The sequence below is a fragment of the Cinclus cinclus genome, chromosome 5, assembly GCF_963662255.1.
Source record: "Cinclus cinclus chromosome 5, bCinCin1.1, whole genome shotgun sequence".
In the NCBI taxonomy this organism is placed as follows: Eukaryota; Metazoa; Chordata; class Aves; order Passeriformes; family Cinclidae; genus Cinclus; species Cinclus cinclus.
The window spans coordinates 12,322,403-12,341,670 of NC_085050.1; the positions used below are offsets into that span (position 1 = coordinate 12,322,403).

Below are 19,268 nucleotides of genomic sequence, written 5' to 3' on the forward strand. Positions count from 1 at the left end.
AGCCCTCGTCACCTGTTGTTGGAAGGGGTGAACATATACATTTATAATACAGATTTTATTTTATTTTTTTCTTTCTCAGTAGCTGTGACTGCTAAGTGCAGGGAAACAACGCAGGGAGGCTTTATGGGAAGATTTTGTCTTGATTTCAGCTGAAGTTCAGGGACTGTATTGTCTGAAGAGGTGGAAGGATTCTATGCATAGGAAATGTGCTAAAAATATTAATTTATTTTTTAAAGATTCAAAAGCTTTTTTCCTTTGAAAATGAAGTTTTACAGTCCAGGAAGCTCTGTATGCAGAATTTAAGGTATCCTTAAGGGTATTTTGTGCATGCTGAGCACTTCATTGCTGTGTGTGGAATCACTAACTGATATATGAAATAGACCAAAAAAGGATGATCGCTGCTGAGTAAAGTGTTTGTGTGCATGTCTCTTATATTTTATTCAACATTGCCTAAATGAATGAACAGCAAATGGCTCTTTTTTTGTTTGTTTGTTTGGTTTTTTTTAACAGGCAACTTCTAAGTTTACCCCTCTCACTCTCAGAAGAGGAGTTGCTTAGAATGAGGCAAGAGTTGCACTGCTGCTTCTCTCAGGTGGACAGCAGCTTGGCTTGGCCCAAGATAAGAGCAAGAAACTTGCTTCAGGCTTTTGAAGTGGAGCAGAGGGACACTGAGGTGCTGAAAGTTGAGCAGAATTTAGCCATGACCAATAAACAGGTGGGAGCAGCATGGGACCAGTGTGGGGATTTGGAAGGGATTCCTGGGGATACCTGTGCCTGCTGGCATTGCTTGCAGATCTGGGTCTGTAGCTTCTTCGTAGGTGGGACTTCTAGTGTACACTTCTCCTCTCTGCATGGACCAGTGGACTTAAAGATAATTGTGTGTGCAGCAGTTGGACAAATAGTTTTTTCACATACACCTGTGTATTTCTGTTGCTTTTGTGAAAGTTTTGGGAGTTTTTGAAAAAGAAGCTTCTGCATTGTTTTGTCTGTTTAGGAAAGTAAATTTCCCAAGTTGGATGGCCTTTCTTGGCAAGAAATTTGGCATGATTTCTGTTTCTTGTTTCTGAAAGATTTAAGTGTATGCAGACAGTTTGGGGTTATTTCCCCACAGCTAAATATGTAGAAGATGAGGCATGCTCAAAGTTAGAGAAATATTTTCAACAAGGAATCTATCTGCCTATCAGATCTAGCACTTCTTAAAGAGCCCTGTGAGGGGTGTTTAATTCCTTCAGGAAAGTGGAAAAGCTCTAGAATAATAAATGGTTTCCAGTTCTCATAAAGTATGGGGGCAGAAAATGTTTCCTGTATTACTTGTGTCTGGTACCATCTTAAAAAGGAGGACTTGCCCTTGCTTTGTTTTGGCTCGATTATGTTCTGTAAACATGTTAGCTAAGTTGGGTTAATTGTGCTAGGGATTAACCTGGTTCAAAGCCTTAATAGTTTCTAAAATACTAAAGGAGGGAAATGACTTTGCAAAACCTTATAGTTGAACAGATGTTGTCATTTCCCCAAAGAGTACATATACTTAGTTGGTATTCTTGTAAAGAAATAGAAAGGTCAAGAATAATTTGATTACATGGAACGGTGCTTCTTAATATTATCATGGTTCATTTGTGATTCATAGACTGTGTTGAAAACAATGTAGATCTTAAATTAATATTCTTTGTTCGTTTTTAACTGTGCTGAGGAGACAACGTATCAGTTAAAATCTTCTCTTATTATCACTGCTAAAGCTTGTTTAAAATCAAATTTATATGCTATGAGTTTTCATAGAAAGGATGAATATATAATTCTACTTGAAAGAATTTTTTTTTAAATTCTAACTTTGTCTGAATGTCTGAAATGAATCTTCTGAATCAATAGGCAGTACCCTCATTTCAGAAGTACTTTCTTTGTGAAAGTCATATTTACCAAGTGTTTCATTATTTGGTGGATGTGCCAATAATAGCAAGTAATAATCTTAACATTAGCATCCTGATATACCTCTTAAAAATAAAGTATTTTTGCTCGTCTTGTTACAGCAGCATTCTAAAATGGGAAAAACAGGATCCAGGAATAAAAATAAGTTAGGTATTCTGAAGAAATCTTTACAGGACAAAATTTTAATTTATGAGAACTCAGTGAAAAGTGAAAATTTGAATAAGGTAAGTAATGTATATCTTCAGTAATTAAGGATTGACAGTATTCTATGAATGTGAATAAGAACCAGAGAAAAAAAGGTGTAAGGTACAGTGGCATGATGCATCTCCCTAGTATTGCCTGTGTTTATCAAGATGTTGCATTTCACACTTAATAATTTTTGCTTTTTTTTTTAATTTTTGCATCTTAGTTACAGAACTGGTTTTGTGTCTCACCCCTTTTTCTTCCAGTGGTTCTGGGGCTTGGTGTGCGAAAGATTGCAAGGATCCCCTAGATCCTGTGGTTTTCTTGGAAGGCTTTCAAAACATGGAAGGTGCTTTAATGCATGCTTCAGCTGAGCAGAATTTAGTTCCTGAGCATCTCCTAATGCTGCTGAAAATCCAAAAATGGATTTTTAGATCCAAAAGCATTTTGGATAGGGTCTGAGTTTATTTGCACAGAGGTAATTGAAAGGAAGTCTTGATTCTGGTGGGTACCTTTTAAAGACACACAGCCCCAGTCTAAAGTTAATCCTTGACAAATGAGCAGGGCCAAGCTTAATATGGGATTTTGAAGGTTTTTTTTACTTCCCAACTAGTAGATGCTCCAAGAGATCTTTCACATGTGTACGATATGGGTAATACTAGTTTTGCATGTCAGGAGGACATTGCAATGATAAGTTTGTTAAACATAGTTGGTGCACAGCTGTAGAAGCTACACACAACAAGCAGGTGTCATTGGTAATTAAAATTGCTAGATAAAAAAATAGTTTCAAAAGTGATTACAATATCAATTTTAGTACAAATTTGGACAAAAAGCTATTTTTATACCTTGTTCTTATGCTTTTTATACCTGTATCCTGAAGAATGAAAAATACTGGGTCAACATCTTAATTCAGAAATAATTTCACTCTTATGTGAGAGCAACACATAGTTTGGTTTGGGTGCAGGTGATAAAAACAAATGTTTATCTAGTGTAGTACTCAGTCTTTGAAAGTGAGAGCGGGTGCTTGAGCAAGACTGCAACAGGAAGGTAAGTGTGTTCTATCACTCTTCACTAGTTTAATAACTGTGGTCTGAGAATATTCTAATCCTTTAATGGGGGCATTTAAATTTTTACTTCAATGTAATGCCCTGATCTTCAAAATTGAGGTGGTTTTGGTACTATTCCTTGAATGTACATCAGATTATGGGCTAGGCTTTAGAGGCAAAAAAGTACAGAATACTTGTTTGGCAAATGTAAAGCACTAAATACAGCCTTATATATTTATTAGAATCTTGTTTTAAAATTGGAAAATCAGCTTCTCTAAATATTGTTGTTCCAGTTTTATATGAACCATCTGGCCTGGCAGTTGTCATTCTAATTGTATGGCTGGTTTCAGAGCTGGCAAGAATAGTCAGAAAGAAACTCATGTGGCTAGGTATAGATAGTAATGCCAGTTGAGTGATGCAGCATTTTGTTTGTTTAAGAGGAATTCATTTACTGTATAATGTTGAAGGTATTTCACCACCCTCACTGTAAAATACTGTGTCATATTTCTTCCTATTTTTAAACATTTCATATTAATTGAATATTTATTTAAATATGCATTAATAAATATGCTTAAAAGGTTAAATATTTCTAACTGTTCTAAAATATTTCTTCCTTATATTTAGTCTAAATTTACCTTCTTATAGTTAAAACAATTGCAGCAGGCCCTGCTAAGTGGTTTTATTCCCATCTTTTCCCCTTAAGTATTGAAAGGCTGCAGGAAGGTGTCCTCCTTTTCTTCTCCAAGAGAAAGATAGAGAATATCACATGAGCAATAGAGTATCACAAGTGTATTTGCTTCCAAATCACACTTTACATTTCCTTCTCTGTCCTGGGTTGACTTTGTAATGCTGGTATCCCCACACCAGCAACCAGGGTGTTCTCTCTACTGGGTAATAGAATTTGGATGATACACAACCACTCTTCGCAGGTCTCTTATCTGAGAAAATTTGTGGCCATCCTATTAATTATTTATCATCTTAGGTGTCTAAAACCTCTGTAGAAGTATCCTTAAATGCTTGTTTAAAACTAATCATAAAGAGAGTCAGTGATACATATATATATATACACATATACATAATTGTAATTAACATGAATAAGAAGGTGTTAAGGTTTTACTGTCTTTAGTACATATAATTTTGATTTGTGCAAAGATATTCTGATGGTTTTGTGCCAATGGCAAGTCATACAGTGTCTAAGGACTACAGATGACCTTTCTGGTGTTGTAGTTCACACCAGCAGGGCAATCACTATAAGTCTTCATTATTTTTAGACTGGTAAAATGGGGGAGATTGACTACATGTACAAAGGGGGTGCCTGCTGTGTTAAGGTACTAGCCTTGTAGATATCCCAATTAAGTAGTCAAGCTCCTCTATGCCTGTTCTTTAAGAGAGAGGCCAAACTTGGTGGCATAAATGCTTTTCAGTAGAATGCAAATGTGAGTATCTGCTCTCGGAGGCCATGGTGGTAAGTAAACTTGACCAAAACTTTAAAATGTTTTGAAGTTTCTCCTTTCATGACTGTAGCTCTTCCATTCTGTCATAGGCAGTATTTATTTGAGCATTGCTGTTAAAGTACATAGTACTGGAAATTTCTGAAAATACTGGTTTCTGAACGTGGTTGTGGTTGGTTTGGTTTCTTCTGGTGCGCTGTGAAACCTATCAGATTAGATTTGTCAGGATGAAGAGAGAATTTAGAGATGGATAAGGAAAAGCCTTGGGCTCTGATATCCAACAGTGTGTGTGGATGGGCATGTGAGGCAGCAGGTGATAGCAACACCAAGTAGTGGAGTGGGAGCTCTCCAGGCTTCATGTGCTTTCTCTATCTGTGTCTTCTCTCCTACAATCCAACTCTTTGGGCCCACATTAATATTACAGGGGGAGAGAATAAGACCAAACTGGTAATTGTTTACTGTCTTCTGAAGATTCAGCTCCTAAATGCAGTGTAGCCATTGTTGTCTAACCTAGGCATCCACCTTACATGTCAATGGAAACCCATATCTTAGGATATGAAACCTACTGAGAAGTATATATTCCTTTTCTTTGAGTGCGAAGCGAGCTTAGAGTGACAAGCTCAGATGGAAGCATTTAAAGAAGGTAATTGCAGCTAGCTGCTATACACATTGTCCCACAGAAAAAGTCACAGTGCAGTGTCCTTGGCTGTCAGTGTCAGTGGTACAGCATGGAGAGCTCATCAGTCACACTGCATTGGATCATATACCTGCACATGCTGCACTTGCCTTTCACCCTTGAATAATTCCTGTGGATGTTCCATCAAATGTGTGGCACCACTACAGTTATTGAGTTAAATCACCTTGATTTTATGCTGTTTGATGTTGATCCAATCCAGTTTTAATCTTATTTGAAATCCATTGCCAATAGACTTTTGATTTACAGTTTAACTTCGTTTTATATAAGCAGATTTTTTGCTTTTTGCTCAAATAGTGGGTTGAATGTCATCAGTCAGCACTAACTGAAACTTGCCAATTTGAAACTAAATACAGTCTTTCTATAAGTCTAATGTTTTTTCTAAACAAAAGGGCATATTTAATATTTTCATTTAAGCATAGATTTATTTGTATTTCTAGATTTTAATTTTATTATTATAAAAACTATATAGACCCTCTGTTTTGAGTTAGCATTTAATATTAAGGTTTTGACTACCCTAAAAGAAAGCCTGATCTCTTTTCAGTATTTGACTGTACTGTAATTTTTTTAATTACAGTAAAAACTTGGAATTGAAGGTTAAAAGCACTTCTTGAAACATTGTATTACATTATACCATATCAGTATTGATTTCTTTGCTTTCATAATCCTGCTTGTTATTTACAGAGTACTAAAATCATAAATGTGCATGTAAGAGTTTCTGTTAATCTTTCTATCTTTTGTGTTTTGGGTTTTTTGTTGATTTTTTTTAGATTAAGTATGAGTTGCAGCTTGAAAAAGAGTGTCACCTGCGCAATCTGGAAAATAAACTTGGAGAGTATATTGCTTCTTTAGCCTTTCAAAAAACTGTTAAAAAGTCCAAAATGCTGGAGCTGTATACTGCTATCATAAATGTACAAGTTTTGCTCTTTGAACAACTGAACACATCAAAAACCCTGTCAAAACTGGAATGCATTCAGATTTTAGAAGCACATAATCCTGTAAGTAATGTAGATGTTAAAAGAAAATAATCATGTTAGGAAATAGCAACTATTGGAGTATCTTTGATTTAGCTGCTGGTTTGCAGCTTCTGGTGGCCCAGACTGTAATTTCTGTGAGTATGTGCACTTTAATGCGTTCAGTAAAAGACATAAAGAGAAGGAGAGCCAAAGAGGATTGTCTATTACTATTTTTTATTTTTGTTATAGTTACGTGTAGTCAGAAAGGGTAGTATTTTGGTAGCTACTTAATATTTTACTGATTGAAAGAAAGAGAGTTGAGAAGTGGTTTGCTCTCGTGACCGGAAGAGTAAATTGTTGTGTCTCTGCTACAGAATTTCTCATGTCATAATGGTGTCCATTACTGCATTGTCCATAACTGCATTATATGCTTCAATTGTCAAGTTTTTAGAGATTATCTGTACAGCTTCCTACATATCTCACTCCAGGCACACTCGTGCAGTTTAAATAGTAGAAAATCTGGAAAAGCCTCTTCCCTTCACCATATATATTACATACTTGATATGTGCCAATTTTCTAATCCTTTTTTAATACTTCAGTGCTCCGTTTGCACAAGGACATTTTTTTTCTGCATCTGCTATTTGAAACCATCCAAGTGAGGCTTGGGGAGAGCACTGGAGTAGAACAAACAAAATGGGTTTTTGAGAAAAACCTCTTTGCTAGAGGGCATCATTAGACAGCTACTGCTGTGAAAATTCCTTGTTAAATTTTAATGTGGTCATCTCTACAGTTTCTCATAGACTGGCAGTTAGAATGCTTATATGCCTCCAGTTTTGCTTGAATTTGTGTTAGATCTGTAGGAAATAGTGAAAGTTCTGTGTACGAAGAGTATTTTTGCCTTTTATGCCATAAGTGTGAGGGGGCTTGTCAGAGAAATTGCTTTTACCTTCTCTGTCCTTGAACTGGTGAAGAAAAGGGATTGAAGAAGAGGCAGAAGTGAGACCTAGAATAGCTAACACTAGGTTAAATACAGCTGATGAGGTAGAGGAATGGATTAAAATTCAGCATTTTCTCCAAGATGCAGGTTAGGAAGTGGGGCTTCTAGATAGTAAGCTATGTGAAGGTTGAGGTGAGACAACAGTGACATAGAAAATGGGAATATGAAGCCTTACTTCTGGTGTCTAGTTTGATTTTCTGTCCAAAGTGAGATCTTTAGCATGGAGGATCCAGTCCCCTGAAGACTTTGGATTTTAACCTTTTGATTTTCAGAGCATTTTATTTTAACCCTAACTTTATCAGACTAATTATTAATTACTGCCTTTTAACTTAAATCCGTTTGATATTATCTGTTACTTGGGTATATTGGCATAACTAAAACTAGTAGATTGGTATATATTGGTACGTATAAAACTGTTGTATTGGTATAACTAAAACTAGTTATTCTGAGTTTCTCAAGTTGTTTCAGTGGGTTTATGCAGCTTACAAATGAATTTGAATGGTGGTGTTCCTTAGTTTTGATCTCAACCATGCTGGCAGTATACTTGCTGGATGTCCCCTACAGTGGAAGGTTTCAAAGAGCATTGACTTTTAACACAAAGAGAATTGAGTCATAGCTTTCCTCATTCTGATATTCATAATGTGCCAGACATGTTTACTGAAACTGTGCAATGAATTGAAAAGTGTAATGACTGCAAGTGGCTGGGTAGAGCAAGAAATGAATAAAGTAGTATCAGAAAATCTGATACCATCATCTTTTTTCTTCACTCCAAATGAAATTTGTTCTTTCAAGTTATAATTTAATTTCTTATCATCATGTGTTTTCAACCTCTAGGAGATTGAGGAACTTGACAGGAAGCTGGAGTATGAGATGCTGCATAAGGAATCAGTGCAGCAGCATCTACTGAGTAGGCAGAGGTGGATTCTGGATGGTTTGGGACTCTCAAATGAAGTTGTGGACACCAATGGAGAAAGACATGTGACAGTTCTCTTAAGACAGGCCATGAATAAATGTAGACAATATATAAACCTGTACCAGCAAGGGTAAGTTCTTTGGTCTCAGGTTTTACTATGTTATTGCAGTTCACATGGACCATAAGATATTCTGGAGAAACAGCAGGAGGAATGTTCTGCTGTACTGGGGAGGGACCATGCATCTGCCTTCTTGTGCTGTGGCCAAGAGCATAACTGAGGAGTTGGGAATATTGAAATAAGAAGCATGAAAGAATAATAACTTAGTAGCATATAAATTGTGCTGTGTGTTGCATGTCAGTCACCATTTTTTTGACAGGGATAGTGGAAAAATAATGATATTCCTTAGCATTATGGAGGAAAATAATTTCATTCCTCTTACTTTGTCTCCCAAGGAGATAGGGAGGATCTTAAGAGCAACATGATCTGCTGGGGTCAGAGGAAATAGCTGAGATAATTTAAATTGAATTTCCATCTCCATTGTTATACTGTAGACTGAATTCTCTGGCATACAATTATTTTTTATGAGATGTATAAACTCCTCTTCAATTTCAATTTTCACTGGCTAGTTTTTAAGTAAAGATATCAGTGACAAATAAAATGCCTCTTGGGAGGTATATAGAAATATCTTTCTTGTCATAATGGCTGACTAGCAAAAATGGGTGATAATTTGAAAAATTGCAGCCTATTATATTACTTTTATTAGGGTTACAGGAGGTAGAAATTACACTTCCATGTGTATTGCACAGTATTAAAAACAAAGCACATTTCAGACTTCCAGCAATGTCCTCAAAGTGTGCTTTCCATTGGGAAGAGGATTTTCCATAAAACCACTGATACATTAAAAATGGCTGCGTTAGTGGTAAGTCTGTTTTAATTCTGAAAAGGCTCGAACTCTGCTCAGTTTAGATGAATAACTTTCCTGTAGCAGAAATAAAAAGTCAGTAGAAGATCAGATAAATCTCTGCACCAGTATCCACAAGCTAGTATCCTATCAGGGAAGCCTTCAAAGAAACTGCAGCTAGGCTTTACTTGAAATTTACTGGAAGAACCAAGTTTTGTACTTTGGTACATTGCAGGGTTTGTACGTGATGTCATCCTGTTTAGGTCTAGAAAAGAAAAATAATCACCAGCAATGAGGAAGACAGCTGTTTAATATAATATTTCAGCTACAGAAAGATCCACAACTTGCCTTAAAATGTGGTGATGAAATTTAAAGAGGATGGAAGAGGATGGGGATAGGTTGAATCACATTGCTTTGGAGTGGTTACAGATCTAAATTGTGTGCAAGAGCATAGACTTAGATTCTGCTCTGATGTTTGGGGGTTCAGGGAAGAAGGGAAGAGAATCTGGCATATTTTAGAAGTTAGGCTGCTCACAGCAGATTTGCTGACAGACAGATATGCTTCCCAAATGGGTGACTTTCAGATTTTGTTTTCTATAATGCAGTCATTGCACCGGGGAAGATTTCTATGTTAATTCTGTCTTTCACTTCAGCTTGAGAGATGAGCAATGGAATTGTGTGGTGCTTGAAGATCTCCTGGAAAATGTAGAAACTAATGCATTTTTGGCAATTTATAGTCAGGTAAGCATGAAATTGTACAAAGCTTCCAAGTTTAAATTACAGCAGTATCTGGATATCAACTTTTCTTCTTTTTTGGGAACCATTAGATGTATTTAGAGGTATTCTGCTAGTAGTTGGTACCAGTTTACAGCCTATACTGTCAATCACTTCAGTTAATTCTGAGCTACTTTCAGCCTTTGGAATTTTACTGAGTTATACTTCTTTTTGTTCCTTTACAAATTCTTTCAGGGTTTGTCCTGTTGCATGTCATTCTGTGGAGAGCTGAAGTGCTTGATTTTCTGTTTAACAGACAGATTTACAGTTGGATTTTGATGTAATGAAAAAAGGGTTTTGTTTGGATTTTGATGAGTGTTAAGAATGATTTGCATTGATTATGTTTAAAATTAAATGATACAGCTAGTTAAATTTTCTAGTATCATTACTTATGCTTGTTTTCAAAATGAGTGTTTTGTCTTCAGGTAATTTGCTGTGTGTCGACTGCTTGTCAGTCCTACAAAGGTCTTAAAAATTAATCTCTTGATTGACCCCAGTTTTTATCTGCAGGCTGATCTTGGTTGAGATACATAGCTAGCATCAAAAATGACCTGGTGGAGCAGTTTTCTGTCTCACAGGGACAAGTGTGGTCGCAGTCCCCTGTACCATGAATTGGGAGCTTCAGAGACCACCATGTCAAGGGAGGACCACATTAGTCTAAGGATCTCTCAGCTTTTCCTGTGTCTTTGTTTCTGCTGAGGCACTCCAAAGGATCTGTTCCATAACCTTAAGCACTGAGGTTGGGCTGACAGGCATCTGGTTCCCCACATCCTCCTTCCAGCCCTTCTGGGCTGATGGGTGTCCCATTTGATAACCTCCAGTCAACTGGCACCCCTCCAGTTAGCCAGAACTGCTGGTAAGTGATAGAAAATGCCCCAGTTGCCACTTGGGCAGTTTGGTCAGTCCCTTTGGGTGGATCCCACCCAGCCCCATAGACCTGTGTGTGTCTGAGTGGTGTAGCAGGTCACTGACCATTTCCCCTTGGTTTATGGTGATTTGTCTTCTTCCCATGATGCTTGTTAAGATTCTGTGATGCAGATACATTGTGAAATGGCTTCTCAACAGCATGGCATGTGTAGTGCAAGTTGAGAGGTTAAAATTATTGTCTTGGAGATTACATAAGCATGCAAACAGAGTATGTCATAATTTTCACAGTCACTGTCCTCTTTGCACTGTAGTAGGTGAACAGTGACCCTTAAAAATTGTAAATCTTTACATGTTGTAGACAGATTTAAAAGTATTGCTGTCACCTCACTGAACTTGAAAAACTGGGTACACTGTTCACCACAGACTTGGAGTACTGTACTCTGTGTTTTGTTGATAAGATTACCTAAAGAAATAATTTATTTGTGTAAATACATATCAAATATACCATTGGGGTTTTTGTTTTTGTATTTTTCATCAAAGTACAGCCCAGAGGTACCTTGCAACATACTTCATTGAAATTCCATAAAACCTGTATGTATTAATCCTTCAGATATATAAAGCAAAATTTGTTTTCAGCAGGTATAATAGTGCAGAAACTCCCAACTATAATTTCAAACCTAACTACTCTTAATTCAACAGTAAAGAAGTATATCCTTGTTAGAGTATTAACTTATTAATTTATTAAGGCTTATGATATAACACAGTCCTACTTTTGGATCTGCTTATCCTGTGGACTGATGCTGGAAATTGTTTTTTAAATCCTTATTTTCCCTGTTTTCTTGCAGTTTATAGAACACATTACATTGACAAATGTTAGGAAACTATAGCTGTCTTACACTCATTATTTTTAAAGAGGATTTTCCCCTTTAGACTACTTTTCAGAGTTGTAGATGGCACCCTCTCTGAAAAAAAAAACAAAACAAACAGGTGAATTTTACTTTCCTGTATTCCATGTTCCATCCTATATCCTTATCAAGACAGATCTAAGTCAGTAATAGATTTGCTTGAATGATAGTGAGTTCAGGATCATAAGCCTCTGGCTGAGATGTTACTTTTGAATAAACTCATAGCTGTAGCCCTAGGTACACCAAGTACATTTTTAGGTCCGACAGATGATTCACGCAGACTGGCATGTGGAAATAGCACAGGATGGCTGGAGTTCATTGATTCTTGCATCAGTAGTTTACACATTGCTCAGTCCAAATACTTAAAAACAATTCTGCTGTTTGCAATCTACCATTCATTCCTGGTTTTATTGTCGATATTCTGGGAATACAGATGAGGCTACTGGTGGCACAAGTAGCACTTGTATCCATTTGTTATTGTAGAAAAGTGAATTCCTGTCCTTTGTAATATTTTACCAATAATATACCTGAAGAATCAAACTCATCCTGTGCTGGAGGGCTTTTGATCTGACTATTCCTGTGTTTGTACACACATTCACTTCTTTCCACTTCTGCAAGCTGGTCTGGGTAGCTGTGAGCATCTGAAAATGGTGCTCAGTGCTGGCACATGTTCACACACCAGTGCTCCCTTTGCTGTACATGTGGCCAGGTGCATCTGCCTTATGGGCACCTGTGCCACTTCTGGGATTGCTGACAGCTTGTGGCACCCTACAGAATTGCTTAACTGTTGGTTCTGCTGTGCCAGAAAAGTATTAAGGTTTGCCTCTCAGTCCAAGTCATGCTTGGTGCAGAAAGGTAAGGGTCAGAGAAAAGAACATTTTAAAGAGGAAACTGCTACAGAAGAAAGCAGTACTAAAGTCATGATGTATATCTATAATAAATAACTGGTTTAAAGGTCCTGAGAACATTTAGGCAAAAAGAGCAGAATAGGTCTTGGAGACCTGTCATGTTTGCTCTCACTTTACATTGCATTTTGTAACTTTCTAGAAGAGCAGTTTTTAAAGACCAGAAATGCAACACAGTAGTGTAGAAATTAGATTTAGGTATCTGTATTAAGATTTAAGCTCTTCTTTGCATTCCTCTTCAAGAGTCAAGTAATTTCTTTCGCTAAGTAGCTGAGCAAACATCTCTTTGGTGTTCAACTTTGGTGCCTGGTCAGGCTGAAAATATTTTAAGAACTGTACCAATTTACTAATCTTGCATCAGTCTTAGGATTTTTTCTTGTTGATTCTGTGTGATCTCAGTGGTTTTCATGGAGAATCTGTAACAACACTGAAGAGGCCGGAAAACTTTGGAAAGTGGCTAGTTTTGTTACCTTTTGGAGAGAATTTTCTGCTTGAAAGACAGTTATGGGAAAAGGAGGGTGATTGATTTCTTCTTTTGCTGTGGCTGTCTAACTTTGGTTTAAGACTGCCTGGCTGGTGATGCTTTCTTTCACACATGGAGTTAATCCAGGGATCTCTGAAGTGAATTCACTCTCTGAAAAGTTGTCATGCAGAAAAAGAGGCAATCATTTGCTGTGACTTTTTGAAACCACTGTGGACAAAGAACCTGGCTGTCTTCCTGCATGGTGGGACCTCGTGGGTTTTATGTGACATGGGCTTTGTAGTCATCTCCTCTATCAACACATACAGGAGGGTCTGCAGAGTGGTGATAACTCAGCTGTCATGAGTCATTGTGTTTGGCATGTCTTACCTAATTTCAAGTACGTGAGTTAAATGTATGGCTTGAATAGACAACAGCAGCTTTTTCTCTGGCATTCTTTGAGACATTTAACTTGCTTTCATTTGCCTTACTCTTTTCTTTCCATGTAATTTTCAATATACTGTAGACTTTTTATATTTGTTACACACGAGAGATCTGCACCAACACCCTGGAGACACTGTATTTATGACAACAGAGCAGAAAACAGCAATGGAGTTTTGGTTTTTGGAGTGGGGCAGGAAATGGGGCTGGCTGAGTGTCTATGGAACAACTAAATTTGGAGTCAATCTATTTGAACATTATATGAATATGCTTTACTACTGACCTTTGGACAAAAATGGGCAGGACGTTTGGAAATAAAAAAAAATACCACTAAAAGAGAAGCAGGTGTTTTCCTTCACCTCTTAACAAGTGTTACAAGCTGATCTCTGAGCTTTTCACAGAATCTGGTGCTAAGAGAAGCTGAGCAATGAAGTGATCTACCATGACAACGTGTAAAATTTTTCGGGCCTGTTTTTCCCTCTGTAATTTTACAGACTGAGGAATGCCGTATTGCTTCCTTACCATCTTGAAAGGATTTCCTTATAGTAGTAGAATCCATAAATTACTTAAGCCTTACGTGTTAGAACATAATTGTCTTGTGACATTTTAGACCAAAGGGCATCAAGTCCATGCCCTAAGCAAATACGCCAAGATCAACTGGTTGTTTAGCATTTACATTGCCAAAATCCCAAATGAAATGGACAGCCATGATATGCATGGGTCACTGTGGGTAGAAACAGTGAACATGGGAGTGTGACCACTTGATACCAAAACTGGCACTACTAAAATAATCTTTAGTAATATTTTCTGTTTCAATAATGACTATTTATTTAATAACAGTAATTAAAATTGGCTAACATTTATTTTCAATGCTAAATTTATCTATCTTCTGCTCATTTAATCCTCTAGGAGCTTCGTCTGGCAGGTTATTTAGCTAAACTGATAAGGGTGCCAATGGGAGTTTTGCACAGGGTCCTGAACTTGTTGCTGCCTTCCAGCTCACAGAGTGAGGTCCTTTCTGTCCTCGATTTCATCAGTAGATACTCAGATGGTGTTGTTGAAAGTGACAGTAATGCAGATGAGTCTGGCAGCTGTAAGAAAAGGTAGGTGTGATGTTTTCTGGTAGACCACTGCAAGACAAGATTGTTGCTTTACATGTATATATATTTGCTGGACAACGAGATTGACAGCTATAGAAAAAAAATCACAGGCATGTAAGTTCCCTTTTGAACTGTTTTTCTGGGGTAAAAATACTTTAAACTGCTGCCTTATTTAGTGAAATATTTTAACTATAATAAATGGATTGATGAAAAATTTTTACAAATTTGTAAGTTCATTAATTAAACAGTTATGTCATAGATTTATAAATCCTGTTCTGATCACTTTATTTCTGTTGCCTGAATTGGAGTTTATTAAATTATTTTCCTTCCACTTTTTTATATAATATTCATAACACACTGAAATTGAAGTGTCTGTAGCTCTTAAAGGTGCAAAGGAGATCTTCCTTCCTGATAGTGGAAGTTGCAACCTTGCAGATGTCTGTCCCTTTGTAGTTAATTACTGAAGTTCCAAGTGGCCATTGTGTTTCCTTTTCCTCAGAGAGACTGGTAGACTCTCAGGGCCTTCATCACTCCCCTTCAGCCTCATTAACATGAGCTGAAATCTGTGCAGTAACACCAAGGGATGCTCCCAGACCTGCTCTCCCAACTCCCTGCCTCGACTTGGGAAGGAGATAAAAGCAGATGTTGTGGCACTGAAACCAGTTGTTGGCAGATGTGGGTTGTCAAGGAACAGATAAGAGTCCTTGGTACCATGCCCTGAGGTGTGATCTTAGCTGATTAAATGATTTGTGTCAGGGCAGCAGAAGCACTAGAACACTCTTACTGACTGCATTTATGGTATTGCTGTCATAGGTTTGGTAGCTAAAGTCAGAGAGAGGAGATAAATATGTACATTTGGGGATTTACTGCTGGTAACTTTTCTTTCCTGCTCCTTCAGGAAGAGCCAAGAGTTGTGGCAAACACTGGAGAGCAAAGTAAGGCAAGATCTGATAAACAGAAGTTTAGAAAAGATCCCTTCTCTAAACGAGAGAAAAGAGAGGTAAGGGGAAAACCAGAACAAACATACCTGTGGTTTCCAAGATTTTTCTTACAGCTGTAAGAAATCAGAAAATTAGTTCATAAGTGTGCATTTTCTAACAGTGTTCTATTCACTGCTTGTGTTTCCTACAGCACATTTACATATAATACACAGTGTAGTAAATACCTTAAAAGATTTTTCTATACATATACAAAAAATTCTCACATTTTTTTTTTCATTAATGTAGCTTGATAAAGAAGAAGCAGCTTGCTCTCTTGGAAAAAGCAGCATTCATTCATCTGGGATGTTCAACTGCACATCCTCCTGTGGAACAGCCTGGTCCACCTGTTTCTCTGAACTCTGCAACTGCTGAAGCCATAGAGCTGTTAGACACAGGGGAGAAGATATTTTTGTTCCGTGAGCCAAGTGATCCAACACTTGCTTTGCATAATTTTCCAAGAAAAAAGAAAAAGAACTTTCTTAATTCTAAAAAGGCTGCTCATGCAAACATGGACTTGCAAGAGCAACTTCCATTTAAAGTATCAATTAGGGAAGAGGAAGTTATTTAAAATTCAGTAAAATCATGAGGAAGAATGAAATGTACAGTTCAAATGACATGCGTGTTGTTTTAATCTGATTTGTCTGTTATTAGAAATGTAATTTTAGAATGGCACAGTTAGTGATGTGCATCTTGCATTTTTTAATTCTTGTAAGTGCATTGTTGCACTAGGTGAAATATGGGTGTTTTATGATGCACATTTTGGCAGGCAAGACTCTGTTCCTTCACTATATTTTGGTCATTTTTGCACTGATCTTACTGTAGCTGTATTTTTGTAGTAGAGAAAGGTTATTTATTGTATATAGTAGGTACTGATTTACTATTCTTGTATTTATATTTTTGTGGTAATCTGCAGTATAGCAGATGGCATGAAGAGATGAAGTGGATGAACCACATGTCCTCTGTTGTCTGATTTTATGTAATTCTAGTTAATTTACTGTTTGACATTGTGTTCATAATAGGCTTTGCATGTTAATTCTGCAGTCTGTATTCTACAGTGACAGCTGGTAGTCCAGGTCTTTACCATATATTTCTGTACTTAGCCTTACATCTTGGACTAACTTCAGCATTTCACTGTTTCTAAACTGCCTTCAGTTGAACTGTGTGTGCGCTATGGTTCCAAACTGTTAAATATTTACAACCTGTTGCAGTCTTTTTCTTGGTGAAGCAGTGTCATCACATTTGCTCAGTAGGAAAGTGAAAAATGTAAATGGGCATGTAATACCTTCAGAAGCTCTTTTGATTTCAGTGCTGCCAATTTTCACAATTTTAGGTATTTCTGAAGTTCTTATTTCTGAATTTCTCTAAATTGATAATAATACAATTTTACGCTTCAAAAACAGTTAATTTTTAAACCTGTCTCATTGACTTGAAGAATCCTATAAATATGAATCCTAAAAAGAGCTACAGGAAAAAGCTAATTAAATTAGCCACATGTATTTGTTAATATTTTATTCAAGCCTATTTTGAGGGGGTTGTAACTGTATTTGAATGCTGTGCTCTGAGGCCACTGTAATAATATATTTTGTATTTTTTTGTACAGAGCTTCTGTATCTTCTTATTGCCTTATTATTAAAAAATTAAAATGTTACAGTATACATGTATGTGTAGTTGGCTTTTTTCCCCACTTCTCTGACAAGTTTAAATATTCATCCCACAGTAAACAATAATTAGTGTTTCCTGTCACTACTAGCGTTAGAAAATGTATGCATTAATTAGAGTGACAGTCCTAATTATTATTTGATTGCATTCTTCAGTCTTTTCATGGAAGTATTTGCTGTCACAGAAGGAAGAATCTGTCAGGGTTGTGGGAGTTCAGAGTTGCTGTTTTAACTGTGTCTGGTATTTCATCCCCTAGGCACAGGTGGGTAAAGAGTAGGGTCTGTCCTGCCATGGAGGTGGGAAAGAGCTGTTTAGGAGAATCCTCTGGTGTTTCAGAAAGCAGCAGGAAAGCAATTTGCCTTAGGCAAGAAAGCAATTGGAAAACTTGGACAGCTCGTGGCTGCAAGGAGCACTTGAAAGTTGAAGTACCTTCTTGAATGTCAGTCCCATCCAGGATTTCTTTTCAAGCCCAGACTTTTCACTGTTACAATGTAAGAGGGAAATGACAGTAACTCATTACAGAAAAGACCTGGAGGCCAATAGCTCCAATAGATTGCAATAATAAAATGCAACATCTGAATATTGATGGCAATATCAATTTATTATCCTTAATAGATAATCTCTATGTCTAGCAATAGAAAGCTGATATGTAATTCTCTCACACTTCATCACAAATTTGAAGCAGTTCAGTGATTATAAGTATTCTGGCAGGGAAAGTCATTCCCTGCTATGAGTCACTCTCATATCATGAAATACCTATTCAAAGAAACGTCCAGATCTTAACAGCTCTTGTGCCTTGTGAAAATACTAACTAGGAAATAGCCCACTTCAGTAAAGAGTTGACTTACATTCAGCTTTGAGTCACTCAGAGGTCATAGGGCCTGCTGTTGAGTGTGCAGTTTTGTATGTATGCCATAGGTATTACCATCCTTATTTCACAGCTAAAGTCTCCCAGAGAACGTGTGTGCTGGACAAGCCATTCAAATTCATCCCATTTGGCTTCACAGTCATCAATACAAGAAGAAATATAAGGCCAAGTTCTTCAGTATTTGAAACGTTGTCCAAATGAACTATGTTCCCCTGGAAGTTCATTGCTTCTCCTGTTCCCTTGGCAGTTCCCTGTGTACTCCCATCTCCACTGCGCTGTTGTCTTCCCTCAACATGAAACCAATGGACAAAGGGCCAAAACATACAAAGAACAAGCAAAAGTAACTGTCCATCTGGACAATGATGCTTTAATCCATACAGTAAATGGGTTACAGTACTGGCAGTGGTAAATTTTACTGAAGAAATTATTCTCCACTCTAGACTAATAAACTGTATTTTTGCTATGTTTTTTTCAACACGTATTTCAGTAATGTTAGCTTGCATCTAACAGCCCTTGTGTCCAGGGTTCAGGATTTTTGGGAGGCTTATGCACAGGTTCCTCAGCATTATCAACAGTTCGCCTTTCTGCTTACCTTGCTGTATTTTTGGCTTGGGATATCTGGATACTGGATCAGCATGCAATACATATTCCTCACTCTGTCAAGCTTTTATTTAAAAGATTACATTTTGAAGGTTAGTATTTTTTTAATGAAAGAATCCCTCATGATAAAAAAAATTTTAGGGAAGATGCATTAAAAATATCCTGCAGTGATTGAGGTGAAAATGCTTCTGTGAAACAAGTGTGTTGAGATCTCCTATCATAAATTTATATTTAATTTCTTTAAAATTGGTTTTGTGTATTAATTTAGTATGAAATAGAATACACATACTGATGAAGAATAATTCATACTAAGAGTGAATAAGTGGATGTTCTGGGAGAGACTGTGTCAATCTGTTGCAAACAAAAGTGAGAATACCAGTATGGACCTGGCACTTCACTACAGAAAAATGTAAAAATGGAAGTAAAAAGATTGACACTTTGGTGGAAATAATTGTTATGTTTAATAGGTAACTTTTATCTTCACTGATTACTGTAACTGTTTCAGGTTTAGATGAATTTTTAAAGTGATAATGTCTTTTTAATAAGGTCAGTTCTGCAAAATACTTGTTTGGCTTATTTGAACATGGGGAACTCATGCTGCTTTCTTTCATTATCTGGTATTTACCCAGCTGCTATTTTAACACCTT

The 19,268-nt window shown here is 36.9% G+C and overlaps 1 protein-coding gene across 1 annotated transcript in view; it reads left to right on the forward strand.

The window, feature by feature from the left end:
• Window positions 1-16,062, forward strand: part of EVC2 (EvC ciliary complex subunit 2) — a 64,473-nt gene extending 48,411 nt beyond the window's left edge. Inside the window, exons 15-22 of the mRNA XM_062493371.1 lie at window positions 511-715; window positions 2,022-2,144; window positions 6,065-6,292; window positions 8,082-8,290; window positions 9,716-9,803; window positions 14,324-14,517; window positions 15,413-15,514; window positions 15,741-16,062. Of these exons, the coding sequence (XP_062349355.1) occupies window positions 511-715; window positions 2,022-2,144; window positions 6,065-6,292; window positions 8,082-8,290; window positions 9,716-9,803; window positions 14,324-14,517; window positions 15,413-15,514; window positions 15,741-16,062 (1,471 nt within the window). The remainder of the gene's footprint in view (window positions 1-510; window positions 716-2,021; window positions 2,145-6,064; window positions 6,293-8,081; window positions 8,291-9,715; window positions 9,804-14,323; window positions 14,518-15,412; window positions 15,515-15,740) is intronic.
• The last annotated feature ends 3,206 nt before the right edge of the window (window positions 16,063-19,268 follow it).